Source organism: Chaetodon auriga, chromosome 8 (assembly GCF_051107435.1).
Source record: "Chaetodon auriga isolate fChaAug3 chromosome 8, fChaAug3.hap1, whole genome shotgun sequence".
NCBI lineage: Eukaryota > Metazoa > Chordata > Actinopteri > Chaetodontiformes > Chaetodontidae > Chaetodon > Chaetodon auriga.
The window spans coordinates 21,727,079-21,745,885 of NC_135081.1; the positions used below are offsets into that span (position 1 = coordinate 21,727,079).

Below are 18,807 nucleotides of genomic sequence, written 5' to 3' on the forward strand. Positions count from 1 at the left end.
GATCATGAGTGCAAATTTCCCCAGCACAACCCCATTTTGTTCATTTAACTGTTCAATCGTGTTTTCTGTCAGTTTTATTATTATCTAAATGCAGTTTCCAGGACTTCCCTGCACTGGCCAAGCAACTGACTTATTTTACAACTAGTTAATTAAACACATGACCGGAACACAAACAATCAAATATGTAACAGTCAATTAGTTTGATGCCTTTATTTTTTAAAGGTCAAATATTGTAAAATAGCAAACAAAGACCCCATCAGTCCATCAACGTCACACACATGCACGACCTTCCCTTCTACACACAAACATACTGATTGTGAGGCACATGACTTGGTAGAAAATCATGATAAATGGAAACAATTTTAGAGAAACGTGAACAGAGAAGGAAATAGACTGCAGCAGATACAATTTAGTGCAGATAACTATCAAAAGTGCAAATATTTTTAAGCTACCCAGGCAGGAAAAGACTAGCAGTTAGACAGAGACTGCCTGATCATTTGTGGAAATCATTGATGTTATAATACAGTCAACGATGTACACACACAGGATCATAATACCACAAAGCAGAGATTTCTTTCTTTAGGCTTTAGGGTCCGTGGTGACTTCCTCCAGCAGTGTAGTGTTCTGGGTCATCAGTGCTCTAAAAGAGAAAAATAATAAAATTATGACCTGAGGTTCATCATTTTATGGCTCCGTTCACACATAAAGACTGAAACACGACGAGGCATTAAAAAGAGGAAAACTGAGGCAGTGAACATTTCCTGAGTTAACAACAGGTTCAACAGTGAGACATGGGTTTGCAGACTCTACCTTGACTTCCTTCTTCATACTGCTTCTCAGAGCCTTGATCCCCAGGATGACATAGCTGATCACGATGCAGAGCTCCAGCACCGACAGGATGATCAGCACAGCATTGATGCTCTGCAGAAGCATCTGGTGGGACACCAAAAAGAGTGTGTTTACTTTAAGATCTTGAAACACCTGTGATGAAGAAGATCAGTATGAATGAAAGCAAATGAGATCAGGTAACACCATCATGGCTCTGTCTTCTCAAACAGCTATGACAGTTAACCACCTCAACCTTTTTCGTATTGCTTGATAAATTATTTAAACGATTAATCCATAAAAATAGCTGGTGATGTATTTTTGGTCAATGGATAAGTAATTCATCAACTAATCATTTTATTACTGGATTTTTTTTTCATTTATTCTCTGTGATGCTGGTGATTGTGAGAGGTTCCTCATAATAAACCTGTTATAAGTCTGTAGATCTGTAAAGGGTCAGATAATCAATACGCCCTCTATTATCCACTCATCAGTAATACAACTTGTATTTTGAACACTGAGATGACATTTTCCACATTTACCAGAATCATTGCTTTGCCCTCCAAGCATTTCTCCATCACAGTGTCCTTACGAGGAGATGGTGTGGTGTATCGTGGCCTGTAATAATTAGGTTGACACATCCACCACATCCTCCACCTCATCTGTGCTATATTAATGCTGTAGACTACGATGGCTGCAATGGCAAAGGCAACTCCTGCCAGATTCAGAATCACATTGAGGATGACCTAAAATAAAAGACAGTTTAAGCACAACCAAACACAAACCCACAGCAGGCAATGAACAGCATACAGTGCACTCATGGAATTAAAGAGTCACAGACAATCTCGCCCTTTTACACTGAGACGTTATGTGATATGTGACGTTACATGTACCAAGTACAAAATTCTCCATTTCATTTGTCTTGAACTGAAACAAGAATAAGATGATAATTAAATGAAAGATGACATGAGGATATTAGAAATCTGAACTACTCACCAGACATGGACTGGGGTACTTCTCAGACAAGATGCTCACGATGCCAAATAAGATAAACTAGAGAAAAGACAACAAACAAAATCTTTCAACGTCCATTTTTCCACATTCCAGAATAAAGTTGTATTTGTCTTCACTCCAAGCTTTGGGAAAAATTTGATGTATCCAGATGTGAGTTTTGAATAAAAAATTATTTAAAAAAAATCCAGCATTCACTTGCTTACAATTGCTCCGAGCCAAAACGAAAACTTGGAATCATGCATTTCCCACAAAGAGGCATCATAACATGCGTAGAGGATCGCTCCAAGGCCGATGTTGAGCAGCCCGATCATAATATGCAGAGCCTGCAGAGGAGGAAACATCGTGAACAAGCTGTACGGTATCACTGCAGCTACCAGGTGACGCTGTTAAAGGTGCAGAGCAGCCCTGTGGTGCAGACGCTTATGTAGCTTTCCTATATAAACAGAACATCACCTGAGGCTCCACAACAGGTACAGAGCTGAGACTAAAATGGGCTAAACTTCACAGAGCAACTTCAAACATATAGTATGAGGTTGTTTCTCACCCCCAAGTCTGCCTGAGAAGATTTCCGGACCCTCCTCAGGTGCTGGGACACGGAGCAGCACACAGGGCTGTAACAAAGGGCTTTAAAGATTTGACACAGTGGAGGACAAACGCTTTGGGGGTCAGCGGACAAAGTGAGCACAGTGACCCCGTCAGCCTTTGACATAGCCACAGACATCCTGCCCTCTGCTGCAGACTGAAAGAGACAAGACACTGCATAAACTTTAAATCAGCTGAATCAGGTTATGGCGGCTGGTTCTTTACACTTCAATACTGAATACTGACATCAAATCATCATCATCATTTCCAATCTGAAAACCAGCTGCTACTGAGGCTAAAACTGATGTGCACAACACAGTTTCCACTACAGTTCATAAAATAATGAATCATATCTGTCAAATGTTATGTAGTTGAAGTTAGACGCCCTCCACTGATTCTGCACATGAAGATCTGTTCAGTCAACAAGAGGAGTTCTGTGGTTTCATTGTAAACATGGCAGTCAAAAGACGTCAGTAATAACCAGTCAGGAAGGATCTGAAGAAATTTGTAGGAACTGTACAATCCAGCATTTTACAGCTTGACCCAAAGTAGAAACTGAAAGTCTGTCTCTCTTTTCATTCAGCATTTTGACTGTGACTATTTTCTAAATCTGTTTCCTGTGAAACCCCCCAAATTTATGCATGAACAGCTGCAGTATTAAGTGCAGCAGACACTTGGCAGGCTTGATGATGGGTTTTGGTAGGTAAAGGTGTTTCCATTATTTTGTCCAGTGAAGGCTAAACAGAAACGCACCAGGCAGAAAAAGTGGCATGAGGTGGTAATATAGTAACACAGGTGGCGGTATACATATATTTGATACTGTAATCTGTCTTAAACCCACCGACGCACCTGTTCTCTCCTGAGAAGCTGCCAATGCGTTCCACTATCCTCCGATGAGATCGAATAAAGACTCACCTTTTTGTGTCTTAGAGCAGAAGAAGAAACAAAGTGATTGTACTCCAAAATCTCTTTGACTGTATGTTTGTTTGCACAGATCTTGTTTGGAGAAGCAGAAGAAGAACTCCTGTCAGCCTGTTCCCAGAAGAACCTACCCCATAAAGAAACTTAACCCTTTGCTGATCATTCAGATAAACACAAAGAAGTATAAATAACCATAACTACTCTGATTTTTATTCAAATGCTACTCTTGCAGCCTAAAGCAAAGAAAAGTTGGCAGTGATGTGCAGGGGTGCAGCCAAAAGTGCACGTGTCATGAATCTAAAAATCAGCACAACCCCATTTTACTGAAAGTAGTCGCTGCCTCAGGTCAATATGAGAGCACTTGGACTTCGTACCCAACAGAGGCTACATTATTATATGACAATCAACTCACTCAAACAAACAAGGATGCGGTCACATTCAAGTTTACGCAAGAGTGCACACCCGGATTTCTTCAGTGGAATACTACAGGTCAAAGGAGTGGACGCTCACATGTGGGAAATGCACATCCCTCATTGATTTGCTTCATCGTTGGCTTTGTCCCTTTTAAATCCCCTTTACTAGAACTAGCAGTGCCTGTAAGAAGTCAGGACACTGTTAGACTTTTGTATGTTTTATTAATTGATTAGCTTAGCATAAAGACTTTTACAAGGTTTGTGTGTAACACCACATGAAACATTATTATTTAGTAAACTCTAGAGGTCATAGGCTGATTTTTTTAAACTTCAGACAGAGCCGGGCCAGCTGTTTCTGCCGTCTACAGTGAAGTAGTTAAGCTAATTGTCTCCCTCTGTAGCTTCATACATAAAGGCACTATGAAGCTTTTTTCTATAAGCGAGTGCCCATTTTGTTTGTCTCTATTGTACTGACCTACAGGTGGCGGTAATGTGCCAAGACATGCAGCAACGTGCCTACAAAGGGAAAGAAGAAGAAGACTGCTAGTAAGCAATGCAGGTTTCACATTTTTAAAAATGTAGCTCTGTAAATATTTTATGAGGAAGGAAATGCATTGATCACGATTGTTAGAGGTCAAGGATACAGAGCTGCAGTTTGGTGGACAGTTGAAAATCCGTTCGAGTGCCAAATAACAGAGATGCATATTACAGTGTCCGTAGATATCAATTTGGTTACATCTGGTTATTATTAAGCCTGCAACTGATCATTATTTTCACTATTGATTAATCCCCCAAATATTTTCTTGATTACATGTTTTGTCTAAAAAGAGGGAAGAATCACAGTTTGCTGGCCCATTTTCTCTGAATTTACTGCTTTTACCTTTGATACTTAAAAGCACATTTTCACTTCAGCAACATTTTCAACACACAACGTATTTTTTCGTTATTTGTATTTAAATAAAGTCTCTGAATGCTCCTCGCACCCCTCCTTCTTATTTAGGATCTTGCCCTGCGTCCGCTTTTTATCTGGTAAGGCTGTTTGGTTAAATCTCAGTTCTTAACAAGTGGCTCTCATCCAGACGACCCAATCTTGTCCTTTAGAGGTGAAACTCAGGGGAAGCTGATAAGACTCTTGGTTAAGAAATGTTCTTTTCTTCCGACTACTGGCAGAAACTAAAGCCTTGGTCCTTTCTCACCGGGAAATTTACAGTCACCACTACTGTCATTGAGAAACTTAATGTCGTAGTAAATAAAACAAATGTGCCAGTTTAGCTTCTGTCTCTGCAGACAGACTCTGAATGATTAACATCCAGCAGCTCAGCTTCAGAATCATCATGTTCATCAATCATGTTACAGTAAGTAATTCAAATAAGCCCAACCTCAACCAGCTACGACATTAAAACGCTTCTTATGCAACACTGATGATTATACAATAATATAATGATGCACTTTTGTTGCACTTTTTTGACACATTTAGTACATTTTGCTGATAATGCCTCTGTGCTTTTACTTAATTAGATAATGAATGCAGTTATTTTACTTGTAATTGAGGTTTTTTTTTTTTTTTTGTACATTGTTGTATTGCTACTTCTACCCAAGATCTGAGTACTTATTTCAATGCTGTATTTACACATTAAGGCAGCATGAGGCTTCACACAAAGTCACAGAGAGGCAAAATCAAAGAGAGACACGACCTTCAGATCAATGATGAAGCAATATAATGACATTTATTCTGCTCATGTTTATGGTCAGAACATTTTACTGCCATTGTGTCCAATTTTACACAGTACAGAGCTGAGAAAGACAGGGAGAGTACCAGTTTTCAGATTACATTGTGGATTTCCAGACATTTCAGCTGTAACACAGTGTGAACAGTGACGAGTGATGAGAAAGCTACAGGAAAGACGTCATCGTGATCCATCACATTCAAACCTTCGACCACTTGAACACACGATGGTTCACACTGAAAAGCATTCCTGAACCTCTACCAGCGGTTTAGATTGATAACATCTTGAATGAGGTCAAAGCCGGGGAAGTCCATGGCAATGATACCTAAGCATGGTCTGGGCTGATTGGGGTAAAACTGCTTCAGGTATTGATTGAGCCACGGGTTTACCTTTTCAGCTACTCTTTTGGGAGTCAGGAACATTCCCCAGAAAGAACCAAAGCCGGTGCCGCTGGTGTAGGTCAAAACAGCATTATCGCCTCCACAAGCTTCAGCAGCTTGGGTCAGCTGTTTGATTATTCTGTTGTCCTTATCTTTAATGTTGGTGACCTTCTGGCTACCTGTTCCATCTGGTTCTATGAGAGGAATTCCAAGAGTGAACGTATTCTTCTGCAAAAACACTATTTTGCCCCTGATCTGACCCATATTTGGCATTCCGGAGGTCACCCAATAATGCTGGTTATTGCCAATCAGACTCTTAACTATTTCATTGACCATGACCTTCTCGAAAGAATCTGCTCGCACTTCAATGAGCACAGCCTCGGTCTTATACTCTGACAGGAAGGCCTGGACAGTGTCTAGGACCTCCTTCAGCGTGCTGTGCTCATATGCCACCCCATGAATGACATAGAGGGTGCCACCTAGCCCAAACACTTTGAGATCCAGGAAGCGAATGCCGGCCCTGAGCTGATCCATCAGGGAGAAAGCCTGGCATTGAGCCTCTGGACCTCCGTACAGGGCCATGCTGTCATGGGTACCAGGGATGCTGACGAGAGAGAGGGTGCGGAAATCCTGAATTTCTGCCATCCATGAAATATTGTAGGACTCCGGCAGCACAAGGTTTCCCTTGTCATTGAAGTACTGGCCATGGCACAAAAAGCTGATGATTTAAAAGAAGATTTTGTGACGTTACAATAACTCCAATGCCACAAAGTTACAATCTAAAAAGTATCTCTGCATGTACTTTATTTGCAAATCTTTCAGATTATACTTACATGACAGACAGCAAAACATAGTGGAAAAGCAGACACTTGTGAGCAACCTTCATTCTTGCAGAAAGATGAGCAATCTAGCAAATAATTTGTAAAAATAATTAAACATTTATCACAGCAAAATCATTCATTTTGAATAAAAGGCATGCATGGATAAATTACTAATGAATTATCCAAGGTAAGCACACACTTGGAAGGTTTTAATAAACAACGCCTGCTAAAATTAATTATTTTTTGTACCTTACCTTACAGGCAAGAAGATTTCACTGCAGACCGCTCCGATGGTCAGAATGTGGACTGCCCACCTACAAATCCAAACTTATATTGCTTGGTTATCTGGAAAATTTGAGGTGTGGACCATAAATATCAGATGTGTGACAGATTGTTCTTGATGACGGAGATTAAAACATGTTTGCACAGACTGTGGTGTTTGAGAAGGCAGGTCCGTTTACTGGAACAAAATCTTTGGCCTGATTAGATTTGATTTCTAACATGCACTATCTCAAATGCCAGCAGCTGCACCAGTGCAACAAATATATGATGGCTCAACTGTTAAATAAGAGCTGAATGAGTTAAAAATGTGTGAGCTAGCATGTTTGCCATGTAATTGGTGACTTTACATTGAAGATGTACTATCACCTGATGAAAAGGGCCAAACAGACAAACACACATGCTGTATCTGAAACAGACTATAATGTACAGGAGGTTAAGGACTGTATGGAAGGTAGGTATGGTCACACTCACACTGATGTGTCAGTAAAAACATCAGGGGTAGGATTCAGATATAAGCTTTTCTCCAGGCAATGAGATTCATAGTGTCCAAGTTACAGCATGGCAGAATCAAATATGTTCACACTGTTCATTAAATGGCAATTTGTCAGTTTCAATGAATGAACTTGAATTAATATTTCTGCACGTGTGTGTGGTTTACAAGAAAATAAGGAAATAAATAAGAACTTTGCACACCAAGCAGCTCTTGTTATACAGGCCCAAACGGTCTGTCTCTGAGCTCCATGCTGTCTCAATCAAGCATAAGTCCTGTCCAATCTGCTGCTGGCCCTGCTGTCAAGATACAACCCTGATTTTAAAAAAGGTCGGATGCTGTGGGAAAACATAAATGAAACAGAATGTGATAATTTGCTAATGCTTGCTAAAACAATACAAAGACAATATATTTAATGTTTGACTTCATCAGCTTCAATGATTTTTGTAAATATCTGTTTAGTCTGAATTTGATGCAGCAACACGTTTCAGATAAGTTGGGACAGGAGCAACTAAAGACTGGGAAAGATGTGGAATGCTCCAAAAACACCTGTTTGGATCATTCCACAGGTAATCAGGCTCATTGGTAACAGGTGATAGTACCATGATTGGGTATGAAAGGTGCATCCTGGAAAGGCTCAGTCATTCACAAACGAGATGGAGCGAGGTTCACCACTTTGTGAATACGTGATTGGATAAAGGATGTTTTCAACATGGGCTCAGATGGTCAATATCAAAATACGAAAGTATTTCATTTTCTCCACGATTCAAGACCAAAATTTAAAGCTGTTGTTTAAATGATAACCGATGGATGGCAACAACACGCCGAGGAAGCGTCGACTCCCGGAAATACCAAAGAAGAAGAGGAAGCGGTAAAGATGGCGGAGGAAAACAGCACTGACCAAACTGGGGTAGCGGATGTAGAGAGAAACGTTACTCCCGGAGGATCTATGATGATGGTCACTGTCAAAAGCCCTAATGGGCAAGAAAAAATTGCGATTTCGGAGGATTCTTCTGTCGCACAGGTGCGTTAACGGACATTTTTATTTGTTGTCCAACAGCGGACTTCATCATTACATATATTTTCGTTGGCCCATAGATATCTAGTGTCTGTCTGCGTTAAAACAATCTGTGTACGGGTAGAAAACAACGTTTAGACTGAATTTTTCCAAAGTTAGCAGACATTTGTGTGATTACGGAAATGGCCGGAGAGTTAACGGTTCGGAGCTAACGCGTCAATGTTAGCGTTGCCGTTAGTGAAACATCGCGACATTTTAAATTTGATCCTACATAATTCTAAAGTTGGACGTGTAGCGAAATGACTGTTTGTTCAGGCGAGCGATAACGACGTGACGTTATCTCACGTTATCTGCCCACCGCTCAGTGACAGCTCGCTATCTCAGTGACTGGGTGGGGTGAAGTTGACCAACGTTGCTCAGCAAATTTGCGTGCTGATAACGATCAACCACGCAAGCGTACTGATCAGTGAAGATATCTGTTGACCTGTTCACTTTTTTCCACTGTTAACCAATCGACTGTTTGAGCGGCCTTTAAGCAAAAATCTACCGTCTGGCCTCGGTTGTTTGTCTGCACGTCCGCACTCAAGTGCACACTGAATATCGTAGTTTCACCATCTGATCGTCCCAGCTGATCATGTTCTTGTGCAAATTCCCATATAAATGCACATCTGTGCTTGCTCTTGTCCAGTTTAAACAGGAGGTATCCAAAAAGTTCGAGGTCAAGCTGGACCAGCTGGTGTTGATATTTGCTGGAAAGATTCTGAAGGATGGTGACTCTTTACACCAGTGTGGCGTCAAAGACGGGTTCACTGTTCACCTTGTTACCAAGACGGCCCCAAAGTGAGTACAGTCCATGAGATGTGTGCAGGGCGAGAGGCAAAGGTCAAGCCAGGCCAGAGTCTTATTTGATGGTTGCTGTCTCTCTTAAGATCAACAGGTGGCAGCACATCTCAGACCAGTTCCAGTCCTGCAGCGCCTCAGCGCCTCAGCAGCAGCAGCAGCAGCAGCAGCAGCAGCTCCTCCAGCGCCTCTGTAGCAGACAGAACAGGAGGTGGTACGAGTCAGACACCAACACAACCTGCTAATGCAATGAGCAGGACTATAAACCTCTTTTGAATTACTTGCTTTTCATTTTGCACTGCAGTGAGTTAAAGTTTTCTGATTTCTATCACATAGATCATGTACTAATTATTCCCAAGAGGAACAGTGAGCAGAAGAAGAAAGTCACCAATTCACATATACACAATGTGAAAAGACAACATGTGAAAACATGCTCAGTCTCCCCTTCCTGTAGTTTGATGATACGTAATTGTTGATGGTATAAATGGAAATTGTTATAGCCTTGCACAGTAAGCCTCCAGAATAAGCATATAAATCATACATCAGACACTGCACACACTATTAACATTAATTAAAAGTTGATGAGTCAGAACAAAATGTAGGAGTTCACTGTCAGGACATACCTTCAGGGGACTAAACTCCTGCTTTTATTCCTCTTTCTCCTCATCCTCAGGTGGACTCAGTGAGCTGTCCAGCCTGTTACATCTGAGCATGAGTTCTTCCAACTTAATGGGGATGCAACAGCAGGTGCAGAGTCAGCTCATGTCCAACCCACAGCTGATGTCACAGATCATGGGGAACCCGCTGGTCCAGAACATGATGTCCAACCCAAACCTGATGAGACAGATGTTTGCAGGCAGTCCTCAGATGCAGCAGCTCATGGAACAGAACATGGATGTGTGTGTTTGCATTATGTCATTTTTGTGCAATTTTGTGACTTATCGTTTTACTCAAAACTGTATTTTCTGCATGAAACAGGATCCAAGGTGTCATCAGGTAAAATGGGCTGGGTGGAATATAAAGGAAAAGTCTGAGACATCAGTTGCAGAAGTTCATTCCAACAGTGGTCCAACACGGTGGAGTGGCTCTGGTGGCTGTCATTCCAGGCAGAATGTTGCTTCTTCCTCTATGCCGCCCCAGCTCTCAGTGTTTTTGTTATTTGACTTTCTCTTGCCTTGAGAAACCATAGAGTTGGCAAGGAAACCACCAGTGATCTGAGATGATGTGTAACCAGGATTGGGCACTAAGCAACCCTGAGTTTTGGGTTTATACTGCTCTGTGGAGAATTTATGCAGACATCAAAATTGGTATCTTGTGTGGACAAGATAAAAAGGGAATCATCTTTCAGGACTTTGGGGACTTTGCTCAGCTTAGAGTTGACTTTTGTCATGTTTGTCTTTGCAGATGCAGAATCCTGAAATGCTGTCCATGCTGTCCAACCCCAGAGCCATGCAGGCCCTCATACAGATCCAACAGGGTCTGCAGACCTTGGAGACAGAAGTCCCGGGATTCATGTCCAGGTACCAGCTGTTTGAATTCCCTCAGTCATTTAAATCATGAAGAGAAGTCCTCAGGGGAGGCCCCGACTTAGACCCCAAAGATTTGCTCTAATGTATACAGGAACCTTTCTGACATTGTATCAAGACTTCAGAGCAAAGCACAAGTCTTTGGTAAACTACAGTGAGTGAGTGAGTGAGTAACCTGAGACGCCAGATGGTTTCTTACACAGAACCATCTGGGAAGTCGTCTTTGGAAACTGTTTGGAAAAGGGCATGCACTTTCAAAAAATACTTGGCAGGTGATTGGCTGAACCATCTGTCTATCACCGTCTACCGTGGGCTCTTAAATCAACGAACCATATGATGTTTGTAGTAGGGCTCCTGCCGAAGCCAGTTGGAAGAGGAGCGAAAACGTCTTTTCCATTGAGGAAAGTCTTCTGTGCCGTTCTTGGCTCTTTCATTGAAGGAACGCTCTCCAGTTTCAATATAACTGATGCTGCAGCAGCATCTACACTATCTTCTTCAGACAACGCCATTGTTGTTTTCAACACCCATCCATAACTCGCAGTTCCTCATAGGACACTGATTGGTCCAGACCACCGTGGATCAGCCAGAAACACACAACTTGAACCCTGTTACGAAGGATTCTCGGCTCCTGTGATCTCACGTGATTTCGTATGATATCGTGGTCTCGTGAATCCAACTGCCTCGCGATGTGAGTGCTCGGTGAAGCGAAGTGCAGCTCAATAAAAGTTTAAATATTGGCTCTCAGATCTCTGTGGCCTGGTTGATAAACATTATTTACGCTGTGTTCAGTTTAATATTATCAGCTCACATGATTGCTAGGCTTACGTTGGTTGTAGGTTCATTTATATAAAGAAACAGTAAACACGCGGTCAATGTGTTGAAGTCACAGTGTATTTATATTTGTATCTTTCCCTTCTCTAGATCTCTTGGAGGTTTCACATTTCCTCCAACCACAGGGGGCAGCATCCCTCCAGAGAACCGTCATCCTCCTGCCATGGCCGCAGCAGCAAGCCCCCCCTCAGCCACCAGTCCCTCTCAGCAACAGCTCATACAGCAGATGTTACAGATGTTTGCTGGTGGGGGGCCATCAGTATGTTCCCTCTAATTACCCGAATTTGTTCTGTTTCTAAAATCAGACCAAATGTTTTTCAGCGGCTCTAATTCAGTTTTAACTGAGACAGATGCTGCAGTTGCATCAGTTTAGATTCTTTCCACTTTGCAGCCTCTTCAACTTGTTGGGAGTGTTAGTGTTTTTCATTGAGGCCAATTGATAATGCTATTTGTAAATTTGGTTGGCGTTGAATATCAATGCAGCTTTTAACACTCACTCTTTTGAATGTTATTAAAGTGAGAATATAGTAAAACTAGAAAGGGCTACATTCACTGAAACAGCTGAAATACTGGAAAAGTTGGAGCAGCAGTTGAGATACAGTCAAAGAAATGTAATCAGCAATGAATTAGGTTTAAGTGAAAGTGCTGCAAGTTCTAGTTAAAGTGTAAGTTCTGAAATAATTAAATTTTAATTTTATGTGTACAAATTAAAAGAAAATGTCAGTGTCAGCTTAAGTGGACACACTGAAGCTTACTTTTAATCTAGTTTTTGTTGAAAATTGAAGACCTGAGACCTGTAAGGGCTCGAAGCGTCAGTTGAAATGGAATTACTGAAAGCAGGTGAAGTGGAAGCGGTAAAAGTGTTAGTTAATGATAGCTGACAGGCTCCTCTGATGCTTTAAAAAAGTGAAAAGTCCCAACACTTACAATATGACATTGTGTCAAAGGATGAGTTGATGCTTGACGTGGGAGTTCAAACCCAGAGTGCTAGATGTTTGGTTATAAAGGAAAAATCATCAACATCAGCTGACATAAAGAAACGTTTGGCAGAATCTCTTCAGTCCCCATATAAAGTCTGTAATCTGCATGAAGAAGGTCCTCCTCTGTAAATATGCAGCTTCTGACCTCATGCGTCGTCTCCTCCCTCACAGCTTCAGACCCCGGAGGTTCGTTTCCAGCAGCAGCTCGACCAGCTCAACGCCATGGGCTTCATCAACCGAGAAGCCAACCTGCAGGCACTCATCGCCACAGGAGGGGATGTCAACGCCGCCGTTGAGAGACTGCTGGCCTAACTCACTGGCATGGGAGGTTTAAAAATCAATAAATATCTGAGCACAGTCCTCCATTAAATGCAAGTCTGACCTGACATCTGGACAGCTCAGTGGAACTCCAGTCACTTGTTATCTCTGTTGCTGGTTTCTAACAGAATTGGTCCTTCCCCTGATGCTGTGGCAGCGCTGCTACCTGTTAAGTGATGCCACGACTCTCACCGCCGCGACCGCTGAGTTACTCCGACCAGTGCAGGATGATTTCTGACATGCTCACTCACAGTTCGTCTACGTGATGTTACCAAGGGATCAACTTTCGACAGTTACTTTCTTTCCCTGTCTGGAGAACCAGCTTGTTTTCACATGCTTTTTTTCATCTTCTTGCCCAGTTGACTGGTATTAATTTATATTATCTCCTCACCCTGACCAGTTCTGGACACTTTGTACTTCCCCTGTTTCTCTTAACTGTACTGAATCTTGCTGGTATGATACTACTGGCTAAATGTTTGAGGAGGAGAAAGTGAATGTTTTCTGGTTGTTGGACCAAAGATATGAGTGTGGACAATGTGACCTTCTATACAGTGAGAAGACAGAGACTTTTCAGATGGTAGAGATTTTGTTAAGCTGAGGTGGACATCCCTTTGATATCTCTGATTTTGTTGCTGGCTTCACAAAATTTGCCGAGAAAAAAACAGAAATTCCATCTGATTGTTATAATCGGTAATTTGTTCTTCAATGAAAGTGCTGCAGTCACAGTATCGCCTTAAAAATTCCAGAAACCTTTACAGAGGATTTTATTCCAATCGGCCAGTGGTTTCACTGCGTTACCCAACAGGCTTGGTTCAAGCTGTCGACTAACGCTGTAAGAGTAAATAAAGTAAACTTGGACCCATTTGGATTTTTTTTAAAATTCTAAACTAACAATTGAAATTTCCATTTGCCAGTTTTTGCCTTGTGCCTCCGACAAATTGATTGCTGCTTCCAGTGATTTCTGAAACATCTGAAAACGACGGTTCTTCTCCTAAGAAATTAAAATTTAAAGGATGTCTTCATCACTGACAGTCATCTGTACAGTTCTGTTAATTAAGTAATTGAAGCAACGCAACAAATATTATTCCAGGAACTGTAAAAGTCTTTATTGTGCCTTTATGCAAATGCAAGTACACAATTATTTAAAGTAAAATTACATATTTGTTACCGCTCAATTTATAAAAGTGTATTTTCTTTTGTCTTTAAACTTAAAAAACCTTATCAGTGTTACACATAGAATCTTAAACTGAACTAATAGCTGTAATAGCTTTGTGTTAGATAAATATGCAGGCGTACAAACAGTGTTTTTCTCCGAAGTATTTGGGGTTGAAAAGGGTAAAGTCCTAAAAAAAATGGAAATACTTACTTAAAGTACTACCTAAAACTGTAGCGCATGAATAAATATACTATGCACATTGAGATACACATAGTAAATATAAAAATTTGATAGTAAATCAATCAAGATTTTTAAAGCGAAATCTGTTCCTACAATTCCCACAATGCATTGAGAAGGCACCCGGAAAAGGAGGAAAATAGTCAGCTGACTTAAGTTGAGGAGTAGTTTTTGACAGTTTAGAGGCTGTTTAGTCGTTTGACAGTCGAATTTCTTTGCATTTTTCAGTCGTTAGTGAGTAAAGTAGTTATGTTACGACCAAAGGCGTTAACGCAGGTCCTCAGCCAAGCGAACACGAACGGAGTCCAGAGCACCCTGTGAGTATAGCTAGCTAGCTAGCTGGCTAGCTAGCAGCATGCTAGCAAGATGCTACTTGTAACCTGCAGGAGTCAATACGGTTTTTGACCATAATTCAGTGTGTTATTGTAACGGTTACAACTATCGGCTTTATGTCATACGTGGAAATGCAAAGAATCAGCAAAATATCACGATAAATAGACGATAACCCCCCTTTTGAACGCTACGGTACAAGAAACCAGAAGCTAATAATAACATCAATGCACTGATCACAAGCAGCGATAGTAACAGTCAACCTAACATGCTGTCTGCTAGTGGTACGTCTTAAATGAGCTGAAATGTAACCAAATATTTATCGTAGAGTAATTAACTTAGTTTTGTTCTTGACTAATCCGCCAGTTATTGTAATCGTTATGTGTATAAAATGTCCAAAAAAAAAAGTGGAAAAATTCACTGATTCGGTCATGCTCATTTAAACTGTAACTGCATTTCTACAGATGCCTTCATTTGTTATTTCTTAGTGTAAATATATTATTATCAGTTGAAAGTGGACTTTAGAAAGAATTAAAATTGCAAACACCTTGTTTTAACTGTGACCGCAACATAATCATTTAACTGAAGCATGTAGCATCACTAATAACAGTTTACATACTTGTACGTTTTAGCTTGCTCGATAGAGGAGCTCAAGTATAATCCATAGACTGACAGCCTGTAGGAAAATTATTTCACACTTTCATCTGCTGGATACTGAAACCTCCAACTTCACACTCTCACCAGCTTATTGAATAATGAAGGATCACTTCTGGCTTACTCCGGGTATGGGGACACTGACGCACGAGTGACAGCCGCCATCGCGAGCAACATCTGGGCGGCCTACGACAAGAACGGCCACCAAGCCTTTAACGAGGACAAACTCAAATTCATTCTCATGGATTGTATGGTAAGAAGGCCATCCGCTGCAGCTGTTCTCCCGTTTATGATGAGGACAGTTTAAACAAACTCAGTTCTGGCAAAAGGATCTTGATTGTTAGACTGTGAATTCAGACACGTGGCGTTTGGGCACTTGGTCACCTTCTCTCTCTTGTTTTCTCTCTCAGGAAGGAAGAGTGGCCATTACTCGTGTAGCCAACCTACTATTGTGTATGTACGCCAAGGAGACGGTGGGCTTTGGAATGCTTAAAGCCAAGGTGAGAGTTCCAGCACTGTTCCTGTCAATGCTCTCGCCACTCATTGGTTACCCATACAGCCAATGTCCTGCTTTCACTGGCATGGCATGTATTCACTGCAGTTTGCTGTACTCATCAAGGCCATTTGTATATTTTGTGTTAGAGCACTAACATGTAATAGGACCCTTTCAAGCTTTGTATTGAAGATCCCTGACCTCCACCACCCCAAAAAAAAAGAAAGATTAATTTGACATTAAAGGAGTTGTGACCACTGGAACACGTTTGAACAAATCTGAATTCAGTCACCAAGGTTGGCGATGCTGTACTAGCTGCTTGTTCAATGAAAAATTGCATGTAGATTTTGACATTTTTCACAGGCGAACTCTGAATGAGCCTCTAAGTAGGTGAACACTGAATTTCGTTTGCAGGCAGAATATTTCAGTCAAAGATTGAACGATGAAAATATCACAGCATTCACACCTGCAGCCTCTCGATGTGATAGACTTCAGTTTTCAAAATGTGTGCAGTTGAGATTTTTCACCCCGCCTGACATCCAGGTGTATTGACTCAATCCCAAATATCTAAACCTTAAGTGTTCTTTGAAAATTACTTGAAGAGAACACTACTGCATTCAAGAAGCTTGTAGAAATATGGACGAGTTGACTGTACAGTGGCCACAACTGACAGTCATTGTCATTATAATTAAATCTGCTGATTATTTTCCCGATTTTGCTTCTAAAACATTATGAAGCAGTGACAAAGGCTCCAGATGATGACACCAAATGTCTTGTTTTGTCAGATCAACAGTCCAAAACCCAAAGATATTCAGTTTACTCAGATTAGAGACAAGCAACAGCAGCAAATATTCACATTTGAGATGGTTAAACAATCAAATATTGTTGGCAGTTTTGCTTGAAAAATTACTTTAACACTGAATTAAAAATAGTCCTGTTGCACAGTGCTGCATGATGTCTTGTTGAGCTTGATTTAAAACCAATCATGTTGTATTGACTCAGATAAGAAACCTGTTTTATAGTGGATTTTCCTCAGAGTTCAGATTAGAAAGAAGCCTTATTGCACAACTACAATGACAGACAGCACATAAGGCAATGGCTTCGACTGTGAATACAGCCTTTGTTAACGCTTTTCTGTGTCTGCTGTGTTTATAGGCAGAAGCACTGGTGCAGTATCTGGAGGAACCATTAACCCAAGTGGCAGCATCATAGTGGAGATGTGGTTGAAGCTCTGCTTGTTTCTTCTGCCTGCCAGGAAAAATAAAAGCATATGATCCAGGTCATTCGTGGACTACTGTAACATTCTGTGTAGATGCATATGGCCCTGAGTGAGTGAGTGAGTGAGTGAGTGAGTGTGTGTGTGGGGTGGGGGAGTCATTGTATTTATAATCATGGTATTGAAACAAATAACTTGTATGGGTTTTTAAATATTTCCCCCCTCCTGTGGCTCCGTTCATCTAATAGTCTGAAAGTCCACTTAATTTGTCGGTGGGAAGTCTGAGTGTACGACTGCTGAAATGATTCCATTATCAGCTGGTCCCACGCTTGATTCATTCATTTGCAGTTTTCGTTCAAGCGTGCCGAGAACAGTTAAGCAGAAAATTGAACATTTTGAATCCTATCAGCGGACTGAAATGCATATAATACAAAGGCTTTTGGAAACCCTCAGAAGAATTTCTGCCTGATGAAATGCATTATGATTATTTGCTAAGTTTTCTTTCACAGCTGTCTAATAAACAGTTTTTGGACAAATATTCACACGATCTTATTTTGTGTTTATGCTCTGAACTGAGTGCTTGGAGATTGATATGAGTCATTGATGATTTCAAAGCTAAAACGTCAGATTTACTAGGATTCAGTGTTTCTGTTAGACATATAATAATGTATTTTTAATGTTGCACTAAAAAGGCCACTTAAAGAAAGCATTAAGATGTATTTTATATATGCTGTATTATCACCCCTCCATAAAGCTGATTTGGGTACATGCAGAATACAGAGCCAGCAAACCCTCATGTTGTTATTTTGTTCTCATTACATAAACAGAGATTCATATTGTCATCATTTTCACATTTCCACGATGTTGAAATAATCGTTTGGGTTTTTTTTTTTTCAACGTTAACCAGTTTTAATTTCTCGATTTATTGCATCTTCAGCTCTCTGACATTTGCCTGTAGATAATCAGAGGATACACTTGTGAAATCACATCAAACTTGCTCTTTGCTTGCTCACTTGCCTCAAAACCTGAAGTGAATACTGATAAAAGCCATTTGAGTAGTGTAGTGATTGGAAAACTAAAAAAAAACAAACAAAAAAAACCCTGTGATTCAAAGTGCAGTTTGACTTGAAATCAGTTGATTTGAATCAGATGGATTTAAATATGATTTTTCCTTCCAGTGCCTTTGTTCCACGCTGCATGTCAGCGTTTATTATGATGACTTCCTGCTAAAACTCTAAGACTAGAACGCCCAATTATTCTAACAAGGAAATAGTCTGAGGCACATGGCTGAGTTAACCATGGCAGGGCGAAAAAGGGCTCATTAATATCTTGTTATGGTGCATTTGTGGCCCAGAATACAAACTCTCCAACCCTCTACAGTTAGAGTGACCTTGACCTCTTTGGCAAAGAGAAACTGGAGGAACATGAGCGATGTGATTAAATGAATAGAAATATCAAGTCTGGAAGCAGGAAAGAAAAGGAAAGCTGCTTTTGATGGTGCATTTTTGACAGATGTTACTGAAATGACCACAAACAGTCATTCAAATCAAATCAAATGACAACAATAGACCTGAATTTACAAGAGGATTATGACAAAAAAGAAGGAAACAAATCAGTTATTGTTATTGACAGAAATGTCAATATATCATGTATGTGTGCAGATCCCATCAAATCAGGATGGATGGTATCTTTGTGTCATTTTCCCTGAAATTGAGCTTAAGAAGAAGCTGATGAAAAAAAAAATCGCAGAAAA

At 40.7% G+C, this 18,807-nt stretch overlaps 3 protein-coding genes and 1 pseudogene across 7 annotated transcripts; 2 read left to right on the plus strand and 2 right to left on the minus strand.

Annotated features, from left to right (window-relative positions):
• Nucleotides 1-195: 195 nt before the first annotated feature.
• LOC143325005 (uncharacterized) lies at nt 196-3,377 on the minus strand (annotated as a pseudogene). Its single transcript, XR_013077498.1, has 7 exons — nt 3,337-3,377; nt 2,384-2,578; nt 2,043-2,162; nt 1,822-1,878; nt 1,368-1,571; nt 811-933; nt 196-640 (listed from the first exon to the last, which is right to left on the minus strand). The product of XR_013077498.1 is annotated as an uncharacterized LOC143325005 (transcript).
• Nucleotides 3,378-5,739: 2,362 nt separating this feature from the next.
• On the minus strand, nt 5,740-6,748 carry LOC143324206 (1-phosphatidylinositol phosphodiesterase-like). The gene is made up of 2 exons (XM_076736505.1): nt 6,696-6,748; nt 5,740-6,580 (listed from the first exon to the last, which is right to left on the minus strand). Exons 1-2 carry the CDS (start codon nt 6,746-6,748, stop codon nt 5,740-5,742), a joined length of 894 nt encoding a protein of 297 aa, XP_076592620.1.
• A 1,558-nt stretch (nt 6,749-8,306) lies between these two features.
• LOC143325142 (uncharacterized) lies at nt 8,307-13,993 on the plus strand. Of its 4 annotated transcripts, none has more exons than XM_076738059.1 (8): nt 8,307-8,479; nt 9,162-9,313; nt 9,403-9,527; nt 9,987-10,210; nt 10,718-10,833; nt 11,761-11,929; nt 12,822-12,978; nt 13,097-13,993. In XM_076738059.1, exons 1-7 carry the CDS (start codon nt 8,333-8,335, stop codon nt 12,960-12,962), a joined length of 1,074 nt encoding a protein of 357 aa, XP_076594174.1. In that variant the 5' UTR covers nt 8,307-8,332; the 3' UTR covers nt 12,963-12,978; nt 13,097-13,993. The 4 variants fall into 4 exon arrangements, with proteins under 4 accessions (XP_076594174.1, XP_076594176.1, XP_076594172.1 ...); XM_076738061.1 differs by having other exon boundaries at nt 9,403-9,524; XM_076738057.1 differs by having other exon boundaries at nt 12,822-13,993.
• Nucleotides 13,994-14,474: 481 nt separating this feature from the next.
• On the plus strand, nt 14,475-17,592 carry lamtor2 (late endosomal/lysosomal adaptor, MAPK and MTOR activator 2). The gene is made up of 4 exons (XM_076736284.1): nt 14,475-14,678; nt 15,436-15,598; nt 15,756-15,845; nt 16,994-17,592. The coding sequence occupies exons 1-4, from the start codon at nt 14,611-14,613 to the stop codon at nt 17,048-17,050; spliced, it is 378 nt and encodes a 125-aa protein (XP_076592399.1). The 5' UTR covers nt 14,475-14,610; the 3' UTR covers nt 17,051-17,592.
• The last annotated feature ends 1,215 nt before the right edge of the window (nt 17,593-18,807 follow it).